This window comes from Poecilia reticulata, linkage group LG3 (genome assembly GCF_000633615.1).
Source record: "Poecilia reticulata strain Guanapo linkage group LG3, Guppy_female_1.0+MT, whole genome shotgun sequence".
In the NCBI taxonomy this organism is placed as follows: domain Eukaryota; kingdom Metazoa; phylum Chordata; class Actinopteri; order Cyprinodontiformes; family Poeciliidae; genus Poecilia; species Poecilia reticulata.
Window position 1 is genome coordinate 5,913,110 of NC_024333.1, and position 27,859 is coordinate 5,940,968.

The 27,859-nt window shown below is 40.4% G+C and overlaps 1 protein-coding gene across 3 annotated transcripts; it reads right to left on the reverse strand.

Moving 5' to 3' along the window:
- Nucleotides 1-3: 3 nt before the first annotated feature.
- Nucleotides 4-27,859, reverse strand: LOC103462180 (zinc finger protein 710-like). 3 transcript variants are annotated; one of them, XM_008404804.2, is made up of 6 exons: nucleotides 27,836-27,859; nucleotides 5,637-7,214; nucleotides 2,959-3,150; nucleotides 2,620-2,791; nucleotides 884-1,061; nucleotides 4-729 (listed from the first exon to the last, which is right to left on the reverse strand). In XM_008404804.2, exons 1-6 carry the CDS (start codon nucleotides 27,842-27,844, stop codon nucleotides 696-698), a joined length of 2,163 nt encoding a protein of 720 aa, XP_008403026.1. In that variant the 5' UTR covers nucleotides 27,845-27,859; the 3' UTR covers nucleotides 4-695. The 3 variants fall into 3 exon arrangements, with proteins under 3 accessions (XP_008403026.1, XP_008403027.1, XP_008403024.1); XM_008404805.2 differs by lacking the exon at nucleotides 27,836-27,859 and adding an exon at nucleotides 22,993-23,160; XM_008404802.2 differs by lacking the exon at nucleotides 27,836-27,859 and adding an exon at nucleotides 9,811-9,940.

The following is a 27,859-nucleotide window of genomic DNA, read 5'->3' on the forward strand; positions in this document are numbered from 1 at the left end:
ATCTGTTGTTTAATAATATAGTTTAATATTGCCATATTTGGGAGTTGGAAGATTTTACAATCTTATTTCCCCAACAAACAAACAAACAAACAAAAAAAGGTTTCAACCCAAAAAAAAAAAGTGCTTTGTATCATTTACTCAGTAATTCAAAAACTAGAGTGATATATTCACTACACAGGATAGATTATTCATGTAAAGCTAGACCATGTGGAATAGAAACGGTGGGTAAACACGCTGCATGTCGCAGAAAACCTCTGTACAGTGAAAGGGTTTTTACATGCCAGCAGTTTTTGACCTGAAATCTATAAATATGCGGTGACTATTTATCAAAACTTCAGTATTTAATGAGTAACAGGTGGACAGGGTGGAAGATGAGCCGTAAAATGTTTCTAGCTGGCACTTTCAGTCCAGAATACGATGCCGTGTGTTGGACTTGTGAACGAAGATGGCGAACAATGACTCTTTTTTTTTTTTTTTAATAACATCTGCAGTGTTTTCTTCTTTTTAAGTAACTGATACATACACACAACATAGAGGTTTTTGACTGTCCATCAGTGACAGTTTGTGAGTCAGTAAGTCTAGTTATTATGTGAAAGGAGCTTCCAGACCACAATCAGCAGCTTCAGAGTCTCTGCTTCAGGCGGGCGGAGGGTTGAAACGGCTCCTTTGAAGCACGCCTCCTTCCAGGCCTCCCATCATCGTCCGTCAGATTCTGGAAGGAGGCCCGAGCTAGAAATGGATGAAGAAGAAGAAGAAGAAGAAAGGAAAAAAAAAAAAAAACATTTTCCCCCAAAGTCTGTGAAAACAACTCTAATTCCCATCAGCTTTTAGAGGAAGAAGGGAGGAGGGAAAACAGCATCTTCTCTGGTCCATAAACACTCATGGCGTGGTGTAGCTGCTCGTATCCTTCCCGAAATTGTAATATTCCTCCATGTCCTCCATGTTCGCCGTGGTGAGTTTTGTGAGGTTTTGGGAACCGCTGTTGTCCATATTGTCTGGTGATGTAAAGTTAAAGTTCTGGCCTTCGTATTCGCCCTGGCTCTCCATTTCTGGAAGAGTTTCTGCACGTTCAAAAGTAGAAAGGAAAGGAGAGTTTAATGACAAAGGGAAGGCAAGCTTATTTATATGCCACGATTAATAGACAAAATGATTTGAAGGAATACAAACAAAGGTGTTATAAAAGGTTATTGGAACAATTTCAAGTCTGAAATATATTTAGATTTAAGATACATTTCAGTCACTTAACCACACAGAGGTTTCTGTTGATTTTAGTGTCGCTGATTTCTGGTTCAGGCCTGATTTCCAACTTCGGGACCAAAAACAAGGAATGTGCTCTTCTCTGCATTAACATGGGGACAACTGTAACCCAGCAACTCCTCAGCTGCGTCTCCATTGTCACGTCTCAAACTTGCCTACAGGTCCTCAAATCCAGGCTTTGAGGACCTGTGTCCTGCAGCTTTTGATGATGAATAAAAGTGGCCCGAGAACGGAGCTTTGAGGAACCCCCAATATAATCTTTTATCACTGAGGTTTGGAACAAAAAAGTAGTCCATCTGACAAGTATTACCTGAACCGACCTAGCTCAGTCACAGACAATGCCATGCACATTTTCAGGCCACCAATCAGTAGGCTTTGATCAACATAGAACTGAGATACAGTAAGATTAAGCGAGATAGACTTAACATATTACTGCTGAAACAAAACTACAAGTAAGCAAACTTGACATTGTTGTAGCTCATTCCAGAGATGCAAATTACAAAGAGCTTTGTAATAAAATATTAATACAATAAGACAACAAAAAGCTAAATTACAAATATAAACCTAAAAATAATAAATGTCCAAAGGTTATCTAAAAAATAAAAATGTATCACTAAAGGCTCGTCTGGATAAGACGTCTTCACCCGCCTTTCAAAGGAATCACTGAGATTCTGAGTGGATGTCCAAGTCTTAATTAGGTTAAAGATGTCATTAACAAAAGTATGGATAATCATCATGTCAAAGTTAGCATTTTGGCTCAAACTTTCACTTTTAAACCTTACTCAAGCTAAAGAAACAATTAATGTAATGTAATGTTTAGACACATTGATGAAATGCAACCCTCACGTTCCTCAGACCAGTCTGAACAGCTCCATCTAAATTTGCTGGCTGATTTTGAAGGTGCAGAAGGACAAGCAACCATGCTGCGTTTCTGGAGTCAAAGTGAAGGTTATTGTACCTTTGTTACTTCTTAACGTCTGATGAACAGTTCAGTAGGTGGAATTTACAACTTGTTCCCATTTGTCTTCTTAGTACTGTGTTCTGGTTGACAGCCTGACCGTAGGTGGATATTTGTGGATAGACTGGCTTTTTAACGATCATTGCCCGGAATGTTAGGTTTGCTAGTCCTGTAATTACTTATTATTGAGACAGAATGGTCTTCTTTAACAAAAACATGACTGCAGCTGTTATTGCTGCCTTTGGTGAAATCAATAAAGTTTCCCTGAAGGTATCATTTTGTAACTTAGCAAAATCACGAATCCAAGATAAAGATTTAAACAAACATTAAGTAGTATCTATTAACCTAAGATGATATGATGCTTAAGGAGAGACTCTACATTGTAATGAAAAAGCAGCCCTGACCTTGACCTTCTGGTGAGACGTCCATGCCATGTTTGACCTTCATGTGCCTGCTGAGGTTCCCCTTCAAGTTGAACTTACTGGTGCAGTAAGGACACTTAAAGGGCTTATTGCCGGCATGGAGATGCATGTGGCCCAGCAGGTTGTACATTCTATTGAAGGACTTCCCACAGACCTAGCCCAMAAAAAAAAAAAAAAAAAAAAAAAARMATACCAATTTAGAAAAGTTGACATACACTAAATGAAAATACACAATTAGGTGTCTCATTCTCTTTGCATTAAATTTGTGTCACTGGAATCTCGTCAATCTCCCAAGGTGACGACAGCCGTCCAAATGCTCACCTTGCATTTGAAAGGCTTCACAGGCAGATGGACGATCATGTGTGTCTTCAAGGTCTGCTTCTGGATGAAGCTCTTGAAGCAGACGTGACACTGGAAGGGCCGGACGCTGTTGTGGATGAGCATGTGCCTCTTGAGGTTGGCGGACAGGGTGAACTCCCGGGAACACACCTCGCACTTGTGGCCCTTCATTCCCTGCAGGACACAAGCGACATAAACGCGCGGCGAAGGCAGCAGGGAATGTACAAAAAAAAGAAAGAAAGTTTTCATCTCGTTTTTGGTGACCTGCAGATTATTCGAATTCACAACAATGTTAATTATTACGCTAGTCTTGGATTTAAAAAAAAAAAAAAAAAAAAAACACCTTGCGGGTGATTAAAATGTTCTTGAATAACCCTAACTCTTAGGGTCTTGGAAGCTTTTCCTCCAGATTCTAGCTGTGTAAAACCTTGTTTATCTAATAAAGTCCAATAAAACAAATGCATGTTTGTGGCTTAAGACACTACAAATAGACCATACGTGTCAAACTCACAGTGCAATTACATTTGGCCCACATGGGTTCTAAATTCCCTGCCGGTAAACAGCACATACTACAAATCCCATAATGCTCTGGTGGTGATACAGAAGGTTCTCTGCTGATTAACGACTTCATGAGTTTAGCACTGAGCTTTGATAAAGGCATGGACCTGAATGGTTGAAATGTTATTGAAGGAAATTATTACAATTATTATCATTATTGTTGTGGTTGCTGTTAGACTATAACGAAGGTTCCCACTTCAGTAAAACTCTAAAAGTTACAAGAGAAGAGGCATAACATTGTTTATTTTAAATTAATATCTGAAACTTTGCTTGTTTACATGTGAAAATATTTCTCATTATATCATTAAATCTTCCTGATTTGCAGACATTTTCTCAATAAATACCCAGGCTTGCCCATGACTTTGGCCCACAGTGTATCTAATTTTGCCTGTGATAACACACCATTCCTCCGAATGGAGGTTAAAATGTACATAAAATGTAGGCATGTAAGATCCTTACAATTGAGAAAATACTCCAGCAAAAGTTTTCTGTACATCCCTGAAGATGAGCTACTAACAACTAAAGCAACATTTTTATTGGTTGCAGGAAACAATGCAATAATAATAATAAAAAAAAACTACAAATCAATCAGCAAATTAATTGATGATTTCCAGGCCTCAAGTCCTGCAGCACACTGATACTAAAGAGCATGTCTAGAAGTTATCAAACACTGCCTGTGGTATAACGCCAGTTTTAATTCATTTCAGTTGAAAAAGATCCTTTTTTTTTCCTATCCCAAAGGGAAATTAAATGTTGCCGGGGATGAAATCCCCTGCCCAAACATGCAGGTCAGAAAGGTGCATCAAAAAGAGAATTAAGAGAAACAAGCCCTTTTCTAGACATCTTTTATAAGACAACAGGAGCAGCCTCGAGGCTCTTCTAAATGAATGTGCTGCTGCTTCATTTACTCTACTTTACTGTCAGTGTGGGGAGAGATTAAAAGTTGGGACTGAATGAGAACAAATCAGCGCGTGTGGAGTGAGAGACGGTGTTTGCGTGAGAAAACTGTCTGCCCACTCTCTACCCGACAAACAGTTTGTCCACAAGGGGCAGCTCCAAACAGGCAGCAGGTACAAAACCAAACCACTGCAGGGAACATGCCACCCAGTGGGGCGGAATATGGACTCAAGTGTGGTCATTACCCTTCAACATCATGGAGAGGGGTTTTCAAGAAAGCCTTTTATAATTATAATTTTAATCTGCCATTCTATGGCATATTTTTGTCATCTGCGTGGGTAGAACTCACCAGGTGATTGGTTTTTGGAGAGACAAGTGGACAGACGGTCTCATGCTGTCCTCTGTTTCCACAAATATGTGAGCAGGCAGGAAAACTGAGTAGTTCTCAATTTGAAGCAGACGAGGACTTTGACAAGAGGTTCGTGGAGATGCTTGTCAAGCTGACCCTCAGTGCACAGCAACATATTGCATATGTTATAATGTTATTCCCTCATCAAAAACATACCTGGAGTGTTGCTTAGATTTTTTTTCATGCATGTTTGAGAAAGACTCTAATCTCCCATGGCAACCATTCAGCTAGGCAAAACATCTGGGTGGACCTAGCTCTGCCTCCCAGATGTAACTCCTCCTCGGAGCTGCAGGTTCCAAGCTACTGAGCTTCCGCCTCACACAACTCCAGAAATCAGCTCCTTCAGACTAGCCAGCAGCAATTAGCAAACACCTGGCGGAACTGCGCATCTCCTGAGCTCATCATAGCAGCTACTTCTCAGTGCTATGCTGGCAAAAAATTTTGTTGAAAGAGTTAATAGAGGAGCGCTCTATCAACTCCTGAAGGTTTTAACAAACCTTTAGGAGTTCCTGATACTGAAGGTGGAGTTTAAGAAAGAGTTTTAAAAGCATTTTAAAGAGACCCAATTTCAAGAAATTAAATTACAAAGTCAAATTTCTTTTAAGTCATATTTGATATATAGAGCGCAAGCAATTGTGTTGATTAATTAAATGTGTTATAAATTGGAACTATGTGTCTGGAAAAAACATAATTCTGCCCTTTCAAACCACATTCATTCCATATAATACTGCACAGGATAATTGTTTGCAGGAAAACCTAACGGCCACATAAGGTGGGAAGTGACTGGTAGGAGTACCTTATGAGTTAGCGAGTGCTGACGTAAGTGATGGAGCTGCACAAACTCCAGGCCGCACTGTGAGCAGGTGTAAGGCCGTGGGCTCTGGTGCTTCAGCAGATGGTTCTGGAGCTGGCTCCGGTATGCAAAAGACTTGTTACACTCGGTGCACTGGAAGGTGTGTGGGCCCTGGTGGCTTGTCTGGTGCCGCTTGAGGTGGGCGTAGGTGGGGAACTCCATGCCGCATTGCGAGCAGACGTGGCAGCGGCCGCGCTCGTGCTTTACCTCGTGCGCACGCAGCTCGCTGGGGTAGGCGAAGCCCCGGCGGCAGAACCGGCAGCTGTATGGCTTGACGTCGGTGTGCTGGAGCATGTGTCGCTTCAGGTGGCTGGTCTGGGTGAAGCCCTTCTTGCAGACGGTGCACTTGTGAGGCCGCGTTCCTTGGTGGGTCAGCAGATGGGTCTGGAGGTGACTGGGCTGCTTGAAGAGCTTCCCGCAGTGTGGGCAGGCGTGTGGTTTGATGCCGTTGTGGCCCAGGATGTGCGTGACCAGGTTGTACTTGGACGTGTAGGACTTGTCACACATGCGACACTTCCAGCGCTTGAGGCCGTCTCCAACATCCACGCAATAAGACTCGTCAATCTGGATGTTTATGTCCAGCCGGTCCACTCTGCGGCCGCCATGTCGCCGGGGAGGCTGAGGGTGCGGGGGCTGCTGATGCTGCGCTCCGCCGCTCCCGTCCGTCCACATCATGCTCTGGCCGCCATCTTCGTACTCGCCGCCCATGCCCATTTCTGTAGAGTCATAGCTGCCCACCTCACTGGTCTGAAAGTAGCTGCTGATAGCTTCCTCCTGCTGATTGGGCTTCATCATAGCGTTGCCTGGGTGTTCTACCTCCTCTTCGTCCTCTCTAGCTCCTCGACAGTGGCCCCCCATAGGGCGCTGGGGCTGGAGTCCCCTGTGACCCTGCTCTGCGCCTCTATGTACCACTTGGGCAGGCGGAGGATGGACGTGAGTGTTTGCTTGCTGCTGGTTGGTGACTTCGCGCTCGCACTCTGCACAGTTCTTGTTGGGGCCTCTGAGAGTGGCTGGATCTACCTGAATTAATCCCCCTCTGGGCGCCATATTGTTCAGCATGTGGACGCAAGAGGGCATAGCAGAGGTCACCCCTTCCCCTTTCACATGGGAGGAGGTCACGTCACTGCCTTGGAGGGTGTGACGGTCAGGGAGGACCATTTTGGTGTCCACATGTTGCGGCGGCGGTGCCGCCTGTTGCCACCGCCTCTGGCTGCAGCTGGGCTGCATCTGGCCGTCTTCTCCTAAATTGTCTCCGAGGTAATCTCCGTTGGCGCCGATAAGCTGGTCTGCGTACTCGTAGTCGACTCCGTCTACTGGCGGTGCAGGAGACTCTTTGGGTTCGCCGGTGTAGAAGCCGTTGGGTGCGATGGTAGCTCCAAACACTTCATTCTGGGAGATGAGACCTAGCACGGCGGCCTGGGCCAAGGACAGCACAACTACGGGATCTGTCTGTGTGCTTATGTCCACCAGCCTGGCCATTACCTTGGGCTCACATCTACCCAGGCGCCGGCTCGCCTCCTCCTGGAACAGAAAAGGACAGTTCATCTTTAGACATTGTTTGCATAGTCTAACCACATAGAAGCAAAGTTCCTTATGAATTTCTATGGTCAACATTCGTAAGTCCATACTGGACAATAAACAAAAAAGTTGCAGAAACAATAGAATGACATAGGTACCCCGACTTATTAAGGAAGAAAACCATACTACTAAATCCCATTCAATTAGAAGCAACTTTATTTACAAGTGAGTTGTTAGCATAAAACAACTCAAGATTCACTGCCCCGCCCCTTCTACCGAGATCAACTAATCCCCAAAGCTACACTTCTGTTAGCCTTTGACTGGAATCAGACAACGTTTTGCTTGACCAGATTGTTTTTTTAAAAATCAGAAATTGGACCACACATAAGGACTTAAAGATTGCGCTGAAAATAACAATCTTTGGGTTGGATGACTGAAGTAGACTCAGTGAGCTGGTTTCAGTATCAATGGTACTGAATCCATTTTCTATAGACTCATGTCAGCCGTTCATTCGGAATGCCACTTCAAAACTGAATGGGAGACCAAATTTGGTTAAAAGATAGCTAATTGTATTACACCAATGTTTTTAGATTTCCCACAAATAACTCGAGACTCTCTGCTGGACTTGGTTTGCGGTGTTTTGAAACCCTCAGATGAGGTACAATCTACTGGTCACCCAAGGAGTACACACAGAGAATGGTAGTGCCAATCGCTAATTTAATATAATTACATTATTAATGTTCAACATTGTGATGGTAACATCAGTTCAAATTTACACATGTTTTCCTAATTTTTTTTTTCCATTCTCACATCCCTACCATTATCCTTGAGCTACAGCATCTCAGCTGCTAAAAATATTCTTAAAAATATATATTTAAGTATGCTAAAAATATATGTAGGAGCAGTTGGGAGACCATGAAACTAGCAAACAATATTCTTGGTCTGCAAAAACATGAATGCATGACACAATGCATTGGCAATCCTTGGCAATTGTGATATTGCCAGCTCTAGATTTCATCAAGTAAAACTTTTAATATATGGTCTTCAGTATTATTTTTTATTTGCTCTTTTTGGGGTACCATAAGCTGTCAGGTCTTAACGAAGGAGTCTCAGGAAGTGCTACTTTCATATTGCTAAATGTATACTGGTTCAAGTAATCAGTACTTCATTTGCCAAAATCCCTGACACATGGGAACATCAGTGATTTGTTTAAAACTTGGAAATAAAAGGGCAAACAAAGACTACTACACTCGCTCCTGGCCAAAGAGCCTTTTATTAAGTTTATCAGTGAATGGGTGAACTTCTAGTAACTCCAAAGCCAAAGTGATAAATAAGTTGGACTAAGACTCAATGTTAAATGTAGCAAATAAACAGGGGAAGTCGGAATCGAAATGTAAACCAATTTCAAAACGATTTCTATCTTTTAAATAATATGAAATAAATTCTGGAAATTTTAACGTCTTTCTAAGCTCAATTTAAATTTTTCCTACTAATCCAGATTTTTTGAAAGTGCGTACCAGGAACCCGGTACATTTAAAAATGCCCAGCTATAAACTGATTTCTAGGGAAGCATGTCAGTGCCAAGTGTCAACACTCTGGAACAAACTTCCAGAAAACTACAAAACTGCTGAAACACTGAGCTCCACTGAGCTTTTCCACTCAAGTATCAAGCTAAACAGACTGGTATAATCTTTTTATTTTGCCATGATTTTCTGATATGGGGCAGACTGCAGCAAGCCATAATCTGGTAAAAGAGCAAGGAACGTTTTGGTATTTATTTAGGTAGGTTTTCCTAAACGTAGAAAAGGGCTAAAATCGATGCCAGCAAAAATCGGTATAGGCAATAAGCCACAAAATCTCTGATATGTGCATCTTGATTTTCTCTGTTGTGAATGAAGCAAACCCTGAGATGTGGGGCATGAGCCACAGGAAGTATGAAAGACAGCATCTCAATCCACCACGATAACTATATGGTGTGAGTGTTGAGGATTAGATGGCCTACTGATCTCCACACACACAGTGAAGTGCAGAGGAGGCTGTAGGGGCGGGGAGGGAAGACCTGAGCAAGATTAAGGAATAAAAAAAAAGTGGAAAACAGCAAGAGAGTGGGGGAAAACAGTAGAAGAAGAGGAAGAAGGAAAGAGGGAGGGGAAGCTTAGAGCAGACATGAGTCTAACGCAGGGGCAGGACGGGAGAGAGAAAAAGATAAATGAAAGGTTGAGGGACTGAGAGGCAGGAAGGTATTGGAGGAAGAAAGTGGGAAGCAGCAGCTAAAAGAGAGAAAGAAGAAGAGAGAGAACGAAAGATGTGTACAGACAGAGAAAAGGATGGGAGGGAGAGGCGATGAGTAACCTGGAGACAGATGAAAAAAAAAAAAAGAATCCAAAATGAAAGCCAGACTGAATAGAAAAATGTCAGGTAAAGCAATTCGGAGAAAGAGAGCAAAAAGGAAAGAGCTCTAACGAAGGAAGGTGGTAACAAGCGAACAGAAAGAAACCTACGTGACTGACAATCATGGGAAGCAACTTTCCAAACAAACAAAATCACCGGATCCCTGAAGGCAACCACCGACCGCGTCTTTCCACCATGCTGAACTCACCACGCTCCTCCTGCTGTGAAGTTTCAGGTGCTTTAAGGACCTCATTCTTCAGCGTGAGTGACAGTCGGCTCCGTCTGCCTCTCTTTTTAAGCGCAAGGGACGGAGGGGAGGCGGGCACGAGCGCTAACCCATCCTCCTTTACCTCCTCCTCCCCCCCATTGCACGTTTTAAAAGTGATCGCAGCAGCGCTAACGACATACGGCAGAAACAAACACTAACGTTCTTCCGCCGAGCGAGCAAGTGGCTGAGGATAAATGAGCCAAGTCACCTCAAAGTCCCAACATACGAGCTCAAGACGTGCGCGTGAGAACAATAACCTCATAACTGTCTGAGATTATACTCTCCAACTACTCCTCCATCTCAGTCGTTCTACTACTGTTTCTCTTTTTTCTTCACCTCCATCTTTTCTCTCCTTCATTAAGTGATTTTTTACAAGATAAAACCAAATAGTTGCGAGACTGTTTCAAGGACAGACTTGCACGGAAACGTCTGTCAGGGTTAGAGGATGAAGACGACGGAAAGAGGATGAGAATGAAAGAGATGGAAGGTGACTGACAAGGGGATGAGCAAATGGAAGGAAGGAGAGAGAGAGAAGGGAGATGAGAGTGGATGGAAAGAATACTCAAGAAAAAAAAAAAGAAAGGGGAGGGAAGAGACAGAACGAGCGAAAGAGACGGAGGGGGATGGGAGAAGAATGCGACATGGACAACAGAGTTAAATGACAAAGCAAAAGATGTTTTTTTTTTTTCCTCTGTCTTTATGCTACGTCAACTTCAATTCTACAGTGACGAACTTTCCATCTCTTTTTAGCTCGACTCCTCCAGCAGAATTAGGGAGGAAGCAGAAACCGGTGAGCAGGTGAGAAAGCGGGCCCCAGGGCCGACCAGCGTCAAACAAGTCACATTTCTAGACAACGCAAGCATTCAACGTGCTGTTTTGAATGCATTCCTCAATTCAATTTTCTATTTTTTGTGTGATTGTCCTCACAAAATTTACTACTTTGTTCTTCTAATGTTATGACTTTATTCTGGTAATATTAGGACGTTATTCACGTGTTAGTTGAACTCCCACGTAGAGTTGACCTGAATTCAAACTCCAAAAAAAATTGAAGTTGTAAAATGCGCTCGTCAGTCAAGATGGCGGCTGCCATCGTTGTGAATTAAGGAAACCCAAGCAGTGCATTGGTAACAAAAACAAAACTCCTGATTTTCCCAAAAATTTATCTTCAAATACCAAAAATTCAATTAATCGCTAAAATTGATTTATTGCCCAGTCCTATTAAGAAATATTAGAGTCTAATCCAAGTTCCTCTGGTTGAAGCCAAATGCTCTGGGCTCATCTTTATTGGGATTGACCAAATCAGTTTCTCATTTCATTTAAAATTCATCGATGTGGTTGGATGTCATTTCTGTCCGATCGAGATCTTTAGAAACAACCTCTTATGTATAGTTGTAGTTTGATTTGTGTTGTAGTCATTTACATCTTTAAGCATTTAATTTGGAAAGTTGTGGTGTGTTCAATACTTATTTTACCTATTGAGTGCTATTTAAATAAATATAATTATATTGAGTACTACATTTAATCTAAGACAAGCTTGTTGCAATATGCGTGTATGATGAATATTTCCATTCTGATGATCATTTTTCGAAGGGCAATTTTGTTTACAAACTTCACAACACATTTTATTCATGATTTCAGTTGTGTGTGGTTTTTATTGAATTTTTATTTGTGTTTTATGTGGTTATTAGTTTTTGAGAGGGAAAACTTTCTCTTTTTTTTGCCATATTCAATATATTACTCGAAAATGGTCTCAAAACAACACCATCATTTATGGCAATAATTAGTGTGACAATTTATCGTCCAGCAAAATTTGTTATCGTGACAGGTCTGATGTAAAATGTTAACATTTATTGAATGAATTATTGAATACATATTTTATAATTAAATTTAAAAACTATTTATTAATCACTGAATATTTATTTTGCTCCAGTAAGACACAGGTAGGTCTGGACTCACTACTCTGACGGTATCCCCACAGCAGGATGCTGCCACCACCGTGGGGGAAGACATTTGCAGTGTTCATGTTTCTGGCACAATTCACCAACTTCCAACGTGGACGGAGAGTCCCTTTGATTAACGCTACATGAACTTAGAAATATATATTTTATAAAAGTTTTTTCATACTTCAAACATGACAGTAAGTGATATTTTAATCAAATTTTTATGTTTTCTTATTTAAAAAAAAGGAACCAAATTGTTTTGACTCATTTTCTCTTTCATTTTACACCTTTTAGCTAGCTTAAGTAGCTACTACAGAAATACTAATACATTTTTTTCTTCGACTGTTCAATTCATGTCAGAATAATCAAGATTACTCAATTACTAAAATAAGCATTTGTAAAAGCCTAACCTGCAGTAGTCCAGTTTTTCATTCTAATTAAAACCACATCCTTTGTGTTTTCCCTTTTTCTCAAACCACATTGAACAAAACTATGCTGCAGCCTTGAAAGTTGGCCTCTTGCTGAACATATCCAAACAAAGCAGCTGCGACATTATGAGAAACCACATGTTTAAGGCATCAACACTGGTCGAGATGTACGTTTTATTTAGAACAATGTGAATAGGATGGGTGATTTGAATGGCATCATGAACGGACGGGTTAAATTTAAAAAAGCAAATGTGCTTTAGTGCAAATTTCAGCTTTGAATCTGGATGTTTTGGTTCTGGTCAGTTTGGATTTTTATGATAGAAACAACGGTTTAATAAAAGTTTGTGTCAGAAATCTCAGGGAGAAGTATGGCTAAACAACCAGATGGAGAGAACATGGAGGAAAGGGAAAAAGAGAGGGAACTGGCAGAAGACAAAATGGGGGGCGTAATGGAGCAAGCAGAGAGAAAGAGGGAGAGAACAGATGATTGCATGAAATGAAAGAGGGATTGAAGGGGGGGAGGGAGGGGAGGAGATAAAGGGAGCAGGACAGGGAGGCGGGAGAGGACTGAGAGAGAAAGAGGGAAAGAGAAAATGAGAGGCTGCAGTGGGGGATGGGAGGATGCAGAGTGAGAGCAAAGAGAGACTGAGAGCGAGACAGAAAAAAGAAAGAAAAAAGGAGATAGAGAGAGAGAGATGAGACGGGGAGCGACGTGAGAGAGAGACAGATGCAGGGAGGGGCAGCGTGCAACGTGAGAGAGAAAGAAGTAGAAGGATAGGAAGAGAGGACAGGGAGGGGTAAAATATGATGGAAACCGAGAGGAGGAAAAGAACAGAGAAACACGAAGGGAGGGAGAGTGAAAGAGGAAGAGAGGAGGAACAGAAAGAGGGGGAGGGGAAGAGAAAAATAAAGAGGTACAAAAAAAACAGGAGCAAGTGAGGGAGGAAGAGAGCACAGAACCCCTCGCTTTTTGTTTTTGAGGTTTTATAAACATGGCTGCAGCCGAAGCGGAAAGAGAAGAGTGGAAGTCTTCATTTTGAACACAAATACATTGTAGTACAGTGGTCTTCTTCTTCTTCTGTCCTGCAAAAGCAGCTCAAACACAGGTCTGGACTGGTTTTGGTGCATGATAGGAGTTCACAAACTGGGCCCATAGGAGAGAGGAGGCCATGACATGCTGATGGGACCAGACACTGCAGAGACGGCGAGAGACATTTCAGGGTTTTATGTGAGAGAACCAGGCTAAAAAAGGTGCACCGATCAATCTGCTCCAGACCGGAACCGGCCAATTTTTACCAAAATGATCAGCAATATTAACAGTAATAGACATCGAATGATGGAACAGATCCCAAACGAACAAGGTTCGGTAAACAACTGCAGAAGGAAGCAGTGTCAACTAGAGGTGTGCCGATCGATCGGCCACCGGTCATAATCGGCCGATTTCCATGAAAAAGTGTATGATTGGTTATTGGTGATCGCCGATCATGGTCTCTTGTTGCCGATCACACAAACCGATCACCTGCTTCTCATTTCGCAGCATTCCTGTGCAGCTGGTCTCCTCTTTCCTTCACACTGCGCAAACGCGCAGCAACAAATCCTAAGCGATGTGGAACTATAACGCACTGAGTGACTGGGGAAGTTTGCGTGTTGCGGCGGAAAATTGAAGCACGTGGGGTGAAGCAAGTCAAAATGCATCAACACGACGAAGCTAATACGACATAAAAACAATGCCATACTTGACGGAGTTTGGCTATATCGAGGCTCACTGCAGTAAAAAAGACATGGAGGATCAGATGGCAGGTAAAGCAGCGCACAGCTACAAACACTCACCCGGATTAGCATGACGGTCAGAAAGCTAAACAAATAACCCGCAAAATTATTTAAGTCTTCGAGCTGCGATGTAAGATGTTGGTTGAACCGCTGCTCCGGTTCAACCAACGTCGGAGTGACGGAGCCGCTTCTGCTCCACCTGGTAGTGACTCTCACACCAAACCTCTGCTTAAAGCTGCAGCATCTAACCTAAAAAAATACATTTTACATACGTATTAAAACTTTCGTTGTCCTAACATGAGACAGATAATCTCTGAAAAACTAATCGATCTCCTCTGCCTCCTTCCTTTTCTGCATAATTACTCCGCTCAGTCAGAAACAGCCAATCAGAACTAGCAGTAATCAGCTAGCCGCCATGCTATCAGGAAGTTTTCATTCAGTAACTCAGGATCGTTTATTGCAATGATCCTGTATTTGCCTTTGAATGTTAAGTTTTATACTTGAATTTTTTGGCAATGTTGAGAGGTTTTATTTTGACTCTTTTCATTATTCATCCTCTTCAGAGCTTTCATATGTTATCAGTCTGTTAAAGATAGTATTACAGATAGTACAATTTGCACAATGCCCGTTTTTTTCTTGGAAAAAGTTATTAAAGACTAATTTTTGTCTAAATTAAGGTGAATTCATGGTTCCTTTTTCCACATAATGTAACCGGTAGTGCTTTTGATTAAAAAAATTATTATGTGATCGGTATCGGTGATCGGCCCTCATGGGTGATCGGAATCGGTATTGGCAGAAAAAAACCTGATCGGCACGTCTCTAGTGTCAACACGTTGAATAGAACTTTTCAATGGAAAGTTTCCTTCACCCATTGCTCAACAATGTTAAATCAATTCATAAACTTTTGTCATGCATTATTATTACAGTTCGTTACTGTCTGACTTCTACCTTCCTCTGCGAAAGCGGGTCGCAAAACGTTTTGTTCACAAATATTGCAGTCTCATTTAATTAATAGGAACAACGACGGCACAAAAGAGATCGAATTTAAGATTGAAAATCATAGTGGAAACTTTTCCATCCCCGTCCTTTCCTTTCTCAAGCATGAAATGGACAGAACCTTTAAAAAGTGACCAGGCCCCCTGGGGAATATTTTAGCCTGAACAGACTACATTAAAAAAAAGAGACAATAGTAGGTTTTCTGCACCATGAATATTACCATAACCTTAAAACATCAATCGATTACAACTAAATATGAAGATTTGTCAAAATATTGCTTGTTAGCTTTATACAACTATCCATTGAGTTAATTGGTTTGTTTGCAGGACTGCTCTTTAAATAAAGAAGACTTTTTATTCATTCCTTCATTCCTGTTGGAGTTAAAACGACTACCTCTATAAAAATGGACTTTTTTGAATTCCTTCACGTTTTAATACTTCGGAAGCAAAACGTCCAGATCATTCAAAGTCAGAATTTGCAGGGCAGACCTCAAAGAACACCAGAAAAGTGTTAGACATTTGCATTTTCTCACACCCGACTAGTGCAGCTGCAGTTAGTGTTTTTCCTGTTCTTTTTCTTATTTCACATTCACAGAGGAAAAGAAACAATTTAAACACTTTGCAGGTAAGAATGTACATGCAATTCCTTCTCCTTTAACAAACACCCCAAATGCTCAGACAGCTTTCTTAAGCTCAGTGTCTTCTAATAGTTACCACAATTTGAACACTTCTACTGCAAAAATGTACACACACTGTAGATAAGACTAGAGATGCACCGATCTCATTTCAATATCTGTATCGGCTCAATATTGAAAAAGATTCTAGATCAAGTATTGCCTGATCAATAAAGGCAGATCTATTCAGTCTAATTCTATGCTTGGTGCTGTGATGCTTTATTGTTTATTTTACATTATATTTAAATAGTTACACTTTTTGATTTGCAGATGTTATTTTTTATATGTTTGACCAAGGTAGTCAACCTATTTTATTTATTTATTTTATATTAACCGTTATAATCCTAACTGCACTGACTGACCCAGTTTGTGAAGTTATTGGTGTATTTAAGTGTGCTGTACTGCTGCAGAGATTTCAAATAAATTTGTAACGAAAGAACAATTTTAAAATCAGTCCAGCACTGTTTTTCTGTATCGGATTGATATCGGCCGATAAGCCTCAGATATCGGTATCGGAAGTGAAAAACATGGATCAGTGTGTCCCTAGTTAAAACTTCTATTAAAGCATCATTATCTTCCTGAAAGTATCCAACACTGAACTGCATTTTGGACTTTAGGTAATCAAATGTTTGTTTAATTATTTTGGCATTTTTATTATTAAATCTTAAAAAAATTAAAAGGCAACAAACTTTAAAATTAAAAGGCAAAAAATTGTATTTTTGCAAAGATTTGAAGATGTGTAAAAAGGAGAGACAGGAAGACTCTGCATTTGTGATTAAAAGCCCCGTTTCAAACCTGAGAACCCGTAAACTGAGCATCAGTGAAGGCTTCCTGCATGAAGCCCTGAAGAGAGTGAATTACAAAATGTTGAGAGGAACAGAGGGGTTTAGTTAAGAGCACGTTTTCTGACATTATATTCTTTGTTCACCAGAGGGCAGCGGACGGTTTGTTCTAATTTAGACTGACTGATCCAGTGATGAACCATCAAATGCACAAAAAAAGTACAGCAATCCGATCATACTAAATCAGACTGAGCTTAAAAAAATAAATGACATTACACTGAGCATGTTCATTGGCCCTGACTCACGCCATGTTAAAACGAAAACGATTGCTTTGGGTTTACTGTGAACAACCAAGAGTGACAGTGTGTTTGTTACCTCTTACATACCAAACCTGCTGTTTTTTCTATAAATTGTATAAAAAAACTAAAGGACCACAACAGTGTTACCCTACAAAGGCCTAATACTCTGAGCAATACGCACATAAACTGAAATATAGGCTAAATATAGGGTATAGCTTATGTTTTTGCTAGTCTGTCAAAATTGTAATAATGATCAATACATTTTAATCATAACATGATGAACATGATGAACAGTTGAACATGTCTAATTAAACTAACATAGCAGATTGTTTCATGTGAAAAGGTACATGGACGGAAATCATAAATTTCAATCAGACAAGACAAATATGATAAATGCCGTTCTAGTGCATTAAAGCTTTTACTAGACGTTTGTAGGAGTCAGAGTTTATGTCTAATCTGATCGCGGTTGCGCTTCATCGCCAGATAATCAACATATTATCAATAAATATTAAACACTTGACCCCACAGAGAAGCTTCTCTGCACCCACACAAACAGCCAAAGTAACCCTGGATCCTCCGAAGTAATCAGTGGCGAGTTGCAGTCGTCATCCGGCATAAGCAGCCTAATTACGTCCATTAAAAAGATCCCAGAAATCGATGTGATGAGAGCTGAAGTCCTGCCCTGCTGGAGAAGAGTCCAACTACTCTAACCTGGAGTTCAGCGACCCCGCTCTGGATTTCCAAAAACTTCTCGGGATTAATGTCAGAGAGGAATAGCTGCTTTTTTTTTTTTATGAGAAATGTATGCCATATTAAATTTCATTCTAGCCATGTGACTACATAGTTACACTGAACTCAAAGTAATCGGTTAACGTCTTATGTCTCCACAAATGCCGGGTCTCTTGATCTTTTGACAGCCCTCCATTTTGTTCATTTGACACTTCTTTCTCTCCCATCCCTCTTTCTTTACATTTCCATAGATACTCCATTCCTTTCCCCGTGTTTTATCTTTCCCTACTTCCTGTACTATTCCTACTCTGACTTCATCACAGCTTACTCTTCCGCAGTTGTCTTTTTAATGCACAAACTGTACGGTGGGGTCGGGACCTCATTGACAGAATGACAGAAACTTACAATATTTGTTCACATTGACAAATTTGTACTCAGGGAAATTTTTTCCTCATCTTGTTCTTCACCAGGCAGAGACATCTGCAACCCAACAGCGCCCCTAGACATCAAACTTAGACTTGTAGAGTGATGTTTAAGGAAGTACTTCAGTAAAAAAGATCATGCTCGTTCTCCAATTAATAAAGAGGCATTTTAACAAAATGTCTCGTCACATCAAAAAGAAATGGAATATATTTTAACAATTTATTCAGGTTGTACCCATAGATTTTGATATTTTTGACGTTTGCTTTGTGGTGCCGTCGTTCAGTTCGGAGGAGACTTTTAGGGTTCAAAGACGAGATGTCATCTTTCGATCAACGTAAAAGTAGCGAAGCAATAAAATGCGTTGTCAGGTGCAAAACTGAGACAAGCGGCTCAGTAGTACCAACCAGAGCGCCGACTGGACAGAGTGAGGACTGCACCAGTCTCACCCAGAGACGGAGACGTGGGGACAGGACGGAGAGGGGAAGCAGAGACGCAACCACAATGCACGCACATTATGACACACGGCTAAAATTACACCGAAGAGGGCATGAACTAGGCCACGGCTCTGCATTGTGCTGGGAGCTGGTAGTCAGCTGACTGAGTGGAGGGTTGCAGCGATCCCAAAGTCAAAGGCCAACAATTACTGCTGCATAGAGCAGTGATGTCTGATGGGGCCAATTTGTTGGTGTGTGATCAGTAAAAAAAAAAAAAAAGGCAGATGTCTTTATATCTAAGAGTTTTAAAAAGCTTTAATAAGCTCTAAAATAATTTGGGTATAAATGACATGTTTGGTGACCTGGACAAAATATTCTACTTAGGGATGCACCGATTGCAGTTTTCTGGCCGTTCACCAATTTTTAAAAAGCCTGATCTGGTGATTCCGATTTTGGCCGATGCAATTTTTTATTTATTTATTTTTTTCTGTCAGAGAAGTCATTAAAGATGGCGACTTTAGTGTCCCTTAAAGGCCCTCGAAATGACTGATACAAATTTAAACCACCAGAACAGGTGGTTTATGGAAACAGATGTCTAAAAAGAAAGAGCTTTTGATACTTTCCTTGATCAATGAGCAAGCAAATTAGAGCCCTCTTAAAAAGAAATGTCTCAGATGGGATACAAATATGTCAGTATTTGCTTTCATTCTAATTTAATTAGCCTTCTTCAAAAATGAGTAACCCATATCCCATTGTTGTTGATGGGAATAGAAGAAATGTATAAAAATTGGCACTAAAAACTTAAGACATGCCATGACTTTCTTTTAAAAAGCCGTTTAGCATCCACAAAGTTTGCAAAACTCTTGACGTTATTTACCCGTTTAGTTTATTATTGAGCATGTTAAGCATGCCCTCAGCATAACGCAGCCACCATTATGTTTCCCTACACTGAATAGGTGTTTAGGATCAGCATATTTTAGGTTTTTCCTACACAATCTTTTATGTGGGCTTGAACATTCAGTTGTATCTGACCAGAGAAAGATGACAAAGTTTTCCATTATGTCAATCTGCTACAAAGGCTAGATTTGAACGACGACGTTTGTTTTGTCAACATTAAACTACCACACAAGTTTTCTTCAGTCTATCTACTGACTAAACTTACCTCGCAGGCCACTTTCAAAGATCCAGTATCAAGAGATTGTCAAATGCCAACAATTAGAGACCTCTGATGAGTCTTGAGCCAAGTAAAAGAATTAAAAAAAACCTGCAATCCTGGCACCATCAGTCTGGATGCTAAATTTACAGCAAACTTTGCTTGTGTGCCTCTAAAAATACAAATGCATATTTATCTACATGGAAGCAGTCCAACAGCGTGGTGAAGCCTCTTGTGATGACAACAGTTGATGAGTCTGTTGTTTTTGTTCTAATAAACTCTCACTTTAAGCCACGTGACCGGAGCCGTTTAGTTTACCGGCCCGGCGGTCACGTCTGCAAAACCGAAAAACATTCAACCATTAGCAGAACCGTGGCGCAATTCAAAACAGCACATTAAATTATTAAAACCATGCAGAGGAACCCGTCGGCTCATTTCTGAGTCTAAAAGCGAGAGTAAATTATGGAGAAAAATAAAAAGTCTCCCGTTTGCAACCCGACCCACGTTCTAGTCTGAAGGATTTATCGCCGTGGCCACACGGTGCTCTTTTAAAACACAAACAAACCGGCGGTGCATGCTGGATATTGTTCAGCATGACTGTATCCAGCAGGCAGCACACATTAGGCCTTTGTGCTTTGAGAAACACCAGCTTTTCTTTTTTTTTTCCCCCCCCGTTTTTTTAAAGCCTGCCTGCAGCACAGCCATGCACTGCAATGTGCTGACACCATCATCAGCTTTTTCTAAACCCTTTTCAGCTTCATTCCCACTTCCTGATAAAGAATAACGCGAAAAGAGGCCATTTTTATTTAATTCAATTTACATGAACAAAAGTGTTGCAAGTTATAAAAATCTCTCGCATTGTTATTTTATTTTTTTAAATATAAAATCAGGTCCAGTGCAGCTCTTTTGCTGACTATAATCCATGAGCGAATAGTTTAGCAATCTCTGAGCAGAATACAGATTGTATACCAGCAGCAGCAGCAGCAGCAGCGTAATAACATATTATTGATCCAAACTGGGGTGATTTCATTTTTCCTCGTGGTAAATTAAAAAAAAAAAAAAGTTCAAAAACGAAGGTGTAAATCCTGAAACTGAAAACGGATCAGGGTCCAACCTTGTTGAGCTCCACAGTTGGACCATCGATACCTGGTGAAATCGCAGCACTGTTCTACCACGATGCGGCGACCATTTTTAAACAATCTTTTAAAGGTCATGGAAATTGTTTTTTTTTTTTATGCTTGAGTGAGTGCAAGCGCATAGTCACAAAGGGAAGGAGCATATTACATTAGGGCTAGTACTAATTGCAATTAATGACAGTAATTGCAATTAATCATTTTTATTGTGATTAATCAATAACTGAAACAATTAATCGTTACCCAGAGTATACAAAGTCTTAAAAAGGCTATTTGCTGAAAGAACAACACCATAGCAGTAATTGAGCCAAAACTGTACAAAAAAAGTACATTTTGCGTTTAAGAATAAAAAAAAAAACTTCTTTGTATGTAAATACTTTCTATCTAGAACTCTTCAAGTGGCATAGTTTAGCTTTACCTGGTAAAAACAAATTCTATTAAGTACCTTTTGCTATCCAGCTAGTAATTGGTCGAAAAATCAACAGGAAGCTTTTCACATGTTGATGTTAGAAGTATTTGTTTAGCTCCAGATGCATCCTTTGCAACAAATGATCAAGCGTTCACTAAAGGAAGGCTTGGTATTGAATTTTATTTTATTTAGGAAAATACTTATTTTCTAACTTATAAAAAAGAAGGAATTGAAATATTTATTTGCATTTTCTTATGTACAGCATTTCTAATATTGTACAAAATAGCTTAAGACCTTCAAGAAAAAAATCTTTAGAAAGTGACAACCTTTTCTTATTCAATTAATTGTCAGAATAACTGATCACTAAAATAATCGTTAGCTGAAGCCTTAAAGAATACATGTTGTAGAAGGTCGAAAGTAAAGGTGTAAGAGCTACGGAGGGAAAGACGTACGATTTTTCAGTATCCAACCTTCTCATCACCTATCGTAGAAGAATTGGCCGTTTCTAATCTCACTGGTGCATTTCTGGTACACGCACAGACAAAAATATCAAATCCACGGCGGTGTGTGAGAACTCCAAAAGTCTGAAAACGAAAGCAACTCGCGTTACAGTAACAACACTGTACAATACACTTTACCCTCAGGTGTTGCAACAAACACAATTTTCATTGTCTTCAGGATGTTAAATGACACAAATGAGTCACCTTGTGCAACATGACTTCATAAACACCGCGGCTATATCCATCCAAATGACATCTATCAAATGACCTGAAGGCCACAAGGGGGAGGAAGATTTTTTTTTTTAATTACTGCAATCCACTGAACTGCATCAGAGCATATCTTTAAGCCCCTCCAGCCTGCCAACTGCTATGCTAGGTTTGCAGCTGGCTTGCTGCATGCAGTGCACCGTCCTCATTACTGCATGGCAGGTATGTGTGTATGCAAAGGGTCAGCAGGGTGATTACTCGCTCTCCTCCCTTGCAGCACATTACATTGGGCAGAACTGAGGGTGCAAACGCAAGGAACCTAATGCCCCACCAGCAAGGCTGTGTTTGAAATGCACTGGCTTCATTAGTGCCGTCGAGGATACCTGCGTGGCCTATCAATGATCTCGCACAGCACTGGGGGATTCAGCCAGCTGGTGGAAGGCTGTCCTCCATGCAGCAGCTGCAGCAGCTGCAAGCAGGCCGGGCTACAGGTCATCTGCTGCAGTACATCTTCCAGGTGTCCAAAATATCAGCTCTGACCGGGGTTTCGAGCCGAAATTGTGGCCTCAGAGCCGAAGCACAGCTGTGTTACCTCAGATAAGAGATATCTTGGTCTGCTCAAAGCCACAATAAACAGCAACAAAACAACTTCTTGGAAAAGAAATACGCGACAAGTCGAGAGCAAAAACTTTCTTGAAGGCAGGCCTAGCTGAGACAGCCTAGCCTCCGGTGTGTCGGCATGAGGAGCAGGCTGTGTGAACGTACAGATTAGTGATGGGCTACCGTAGCCCGGTGTCGCCCCTCTTCCTTTCTGCGGCTGTTTCCCCACTCTCTCCATCCCCCCCCCCTGCTCTGTCGACGCCATCTGTTTGTGGCAGGAGAGAATGTGGAAGTACAAAAACAGAGAGAGGGAGAGAGAGAGAAAAGAAAAGACGACATTTTGACTGTAGTTGCTGACCTACATCGCCGTGTTTGCGCTCGCGACGACGAGGAAAAGCCGCACCGAAAAGACGAGCTGTTCGAAGCGCAGAGGCGGGAAAGCAAATAAAATGTTAAATAAAGGTGCAAATATTTATGTGGGTTGACCGGGAGGAATTTGATAAGTTATGGTTGAAACACTCCTCCTCCTGCTGCTGCCTCGCCGGCCCGGATAAGTGAACGCTATCAGCGGTAGAAATTCGCGCTGCCCTCCGCTCCGTAACACCGCCACAACAAGGGAGAAAACGAGAGAAAAAGCACAACTCACCTGATTCCAAAAGCGGTTTATGGTGGCGACGTGTCTGTGGTGAGCATCAAAATGGGAAAAAACATTGAACGCTGGGTCCCCGTTGTGTAGCAGGAAGGAGGGAAGGGAAGGGAAAAGGGGCTGACGTGAATGAATAAACAAGCGAGCTCCTCCTCAGCGCCACAAGTAGAAGCCCGATGTGGCTCTTAAGCGGTGTTACCCACAACTAATTACATCATTTTTTTGTTTTAAAAAAAACCTCTTTAGTTTTACAAGTATTTGCTTTCTCTTCACTCAACATCCCATCTTTTATAATCTATGAAATTGTATTTATTAAGATAAAATTACTGAAAATCTTCAGTACAATCATCCTGTAAAATTTCTGCTTCAGTTTCATCCAATAAAATTATATCAAATCTTTTTTTTAAATGCTAAAAAGATGATTTTTGCATTATCATTAAAATCCACCAGATGGCAGTGTGCTTGCATCCTGACAGCAAAGTAATCGATACATCCTGATCAAGAGTAACAATATATGACTACTGATAGGTGGCGTGAATAACACTGATTACTTAATTCAGAGTGTTTGTTTATGTAACAAGTGCCATCTCAGGGAACTATGTATACAAGACATGCAGTCCAAACTGATTAGTGTTTGTAACAAATATGTGTACAAAGTAATAAACCTAATAAATACATTGAATTTAATCTCATTGTAAGCAGGTAAAATAAGGTTATAATCCCAATTGGTAAACAGTCACCAATTGTCTTGACCAATCATGTGGTGACAGTTGAAAGTAACCACCCCCCTTTTAACAGGAAGAAACCTCCAGCAGGACTGGGCTCAGGAATGGCCAGTGCGAAGGCTGACCTTGGTCCAATTCAACAGACGGTCTACTTTAAATTGGTAAAAAAGTTAACCTTGGTCCTGATGTTAAGGATTAACAATGTACAGTTCATAGCACTTTTGTCGTGGCTTTTAAAGAAGGTCGAAGAATCATGTTTTCTTTTAAATCACGTTGATTGCTGTGTGTGTCCATTATCTGGGAAGCATTTGGCACCAGTTTGTACTATAGTAAAGGTTTAATGCTTTGAGCAGTGTTTTGTAGGAGATCTTGAGTTGTGACTTCCAAGTGGACATCACTTTCACACGTCCCACCCACATAAGCATTGTTCAACAACAACACTTTTGTTAATCCCAAACAAAAATTGAACATTGTAACTCATGTCATGCGAGTCTCTTCAAACAGTGTTGTAGATGCCAATGGCTGTGGTCAGAGAGGATCTCTTGTAGTTGTTTGAATTACAGCACATCTGGAGAAGCCTTTGACTGAAGACGCTGTTGTTGTATGTATCCTCTCATGAAGAGGATGTTCAGGGTTGTCCATAATGTTACTCATTTTGTAATTTTACGTAGAATCTTTATTTGCATCTCCAGAGGTACCAGAACAGTCCCTAGAACAGAGCCAGTCTTCTTCACCAGCTTGTTGAGCTTTTTTAAGTCAGTGGCTCTGATACTGCAACCCCATTAGATAATGGCATGCTCCACAACAGACTTATAGAAGATTTGCAACATCTTGCTGCAACTCCCTGAAGAAGTACAGTCTGTTCTGTCCCTTCTTGTAGATGGCTTTAATTGTTGTTCAGGTGAACACCAAAGTAGTTACACTCCTCCACCGCTTGAACTTTTTCTCCTATGATTGAAATAATGCTTGACCTATTCATGCGTCTCTTAAAACCTAGTCATCTCATGTAGTTTGTTTACATTCATGTTGACATTATTTCTAAGTCATGCCACCAAGCAATTTCTATACTCTCTTATTCATCTTTGATACACCTGACCACCACAGAGTCCTCTGAGTATTTCTGAAGCTGACAGGTCTGTCTTGTACAGGAAGTCTGAAGTACACCAAGTGAAAATGAATAGTGAAAGTACAGTCCCCTGGGGAGCTCCTGTGCTGCTGACCACCTGTTAGATACACAGCCTTTCATTCTCACACACTGTAAGCATGCACACCGTTTCATGAAAAACTGTATTCCCTGATGTCTGTGACCCTAACAGGTTCCTCCTTCTCTTGCCTCACATAACTTAACACAGACCCAACATTCTTCCCCCTTTGTCCTGGGCAGAAAGATATATTTCTCATCTCAAAAACGGCCTCTGCCTCTATACCACAACACAAAAGTGGTTCAGGAATGGTTTGAGGAGCAAAACATCTTTGAGGTGTTAGCATAGCCTTCAACTTCCCGAGATCTCAAACCAGTCTAGCGTCTGAGGGACGTGCTGAACATTTAAATCTCATCTATGAAGGCACCATGCTGCATTCGGGGGTCTAGCGAAGCCATGGGTCGGGGATGTCAAGCCAGCAAAACTCATCATGGCCGAGCAATGTTTTCTGGTGTTCCACACAGTGTGTACAGTCAGTTTCCTAGGTTCAGATATGACCAGGTATGTACTATTACTTATTTATTGTCTAGCAGTTTTGAATGATTATTGAAGAAAAATAAGAAAATTGAAAAATTATGTCTTAGTTTATTTAAATTCCCCAAGCCCACATTGCCTATTTGAGCATCATTAGATTTATAAGGGCTATATGTTGGTTTCTGTTATGCTGTGCTGTCATCATTTGCATCCTCCTTAAAGGGAATGTTTAGAGCAATAAAATGAAAAATAAAAAAACAATGAAATCCAATTTTTTTCCCATAACCAAACAGATTCCTCATTCAGACATCTAATCTTCCAGCCCTTATACAGTTTTATGTAAAGAAAGAAAATGTTATTTCTCAGCTGATTTTAACCTGTAGGAATGTATAATTATCCCAATGTCATCAAATTATGGAAGTATAATTATCTCCTCATGTGGTTTACCAGGGACTAATTAGAAATTTTAATGGCTTTTTCAATAATAATAAATAATCAAAATAATTTTACCCTTACTCCAGCTACAATCTAATTTAAAGCATTTTATGAAATAAAAAATCAGTTTTGATCAATGTATTGAAATGTAGCTAGGTACATTTTGAGTTGTGTTATTGCACCATACTTGTTACTTTTATTGGAGTATTATCATTATACTCTTATTTGAGTACATGCTTCGAGTAACTTCGTGAATGATGAACGAATGTTTGTACTGAAAATGCACCATTCACACACCTACAAATTATGTTAAAGAGAGTCTTCTGGTTTGTAATCCAGCTTCATGTTTATAACGATACTTTCTATCTGCAGAGTTTGCTGTGCCATTTTAGAGGTCAAATGAAGGAACAGTGAACAGCAGAAGCCCACATTTGATCAAAACCTGAACCTTAATTATCTTTAATATGATTTTTTTTTAAAAACTGTTAATCTAGTTTATATTAAGAAACAGCTATTTGACACTAGAGGGCGCCATCCTTCCAATAAAGAGATTGAGAATCAACTGCCTTTCTGTGTTCTGGTGGTTCACATCTAATTTGATAAACGTTTTATTAAATCGCTGCATGTGCAGGTGACAGGGCAGCATGTGGCTGTGCGCTGCACAGATCTGGCCAGACGAAGTCCGATTTGCAGTTGACACAAACCTTACAGGAAACACAACAAACATGGAGGACGAGGCACTCTGGTCAGAGGAAACCAAAACTGAATTTTGTGGCCACAAGTGGTTCTTTGGACGTTCCACAACAGCTCTTTAAAGCTTTAGCTTAAACCGATAAAGAACTAAGCAATGTCTTTAAATATAGATATATTAACAAATGGATATTCTAGTTATTTTTTAATTTTTTTTTCAAGGAATGATTGCATTGTTATATTTTTCTTGTCATTAGGTTGGAAACAGTTTTGTTTTTTGTTTTGTTTTTTTCAGGGGGGAGGGGTTCCACATTGTTATATTTTGATAGTAGTTGTAGTTATAGTTTTAACTAGTTTTAAAATCTAAAAAATATTATTTTTTTAATTGTAACAAATTTCCCATAGTAAATATTTATCAAAAATTAAACCTGTGTTTATTTTTTAAAAGAAAGAAAACTTAATTTAACATTTGCTGCTTTAAATTAGTTTTATAGTTGGAGTGAGGGCAAAAACGGCTCTTTGGACTGTTATGGTTAGACTCCTGGTCTAGACAGTGATGCATGGTAGTGGCAGCATCATGCTGTTAGTGGGTGGAAATGAACTAAAGTGATTCGCAGATTCACCTTCCAGCAGGAGATTCACCCAAGTGAAGTGTACATCCAGAGAATTAAATGGTCTAGTCCATGTCCAAGCTAAAGATTTAAAAACTGATATCCACAGATCCCCTCCCTCAGACAACTCGATACGTATACCCTGATATAACTGCAGCTGTTGTGTCAGCCAAGGATGGTCATACTAAACACAAGTACAAAACATGTATCATTACCTTCAACTTCACAGTTATGCGCTACTTTGTTAAAGGGCAGTCATAGTGACTTTTTTTTTACTTTACATCATGTTATAATGTTATTCCCTCACCTTTCAGTTTCAGAAAGAGCGGGAGTTTTCAAAGACACAGAGGTCCAGTTTCAAGGCATTAAATTACAAAGTGATATTTCTTTTGTCTTATTTGATATACGCAGCATTTTTATTACAACAGAATGTGACGTAGTTACTTGATTGTGCTATAAAGTGGCATGTGACAGGAAAACACATAACACCGCCCCTTTGATTTGTCTCTTGAAATATCAAAAGAGAAGAAGAAAAAACAAAGAGGTTTGTGGTTAAAACGTGAGAAAATGTGAAAAAGTTCAACGGGTGTGAGTATTTTTGGAAAACCCATTGGTGTGACATTTACAGATACAAGCAATGCATCTATGCTTTTCCTCCCGAGTGCAATGATAGGCACACAATGCAGAGAGGTGTTTGGAAAGCTACCTTGTTCATCGGCAAGCGGAGCAG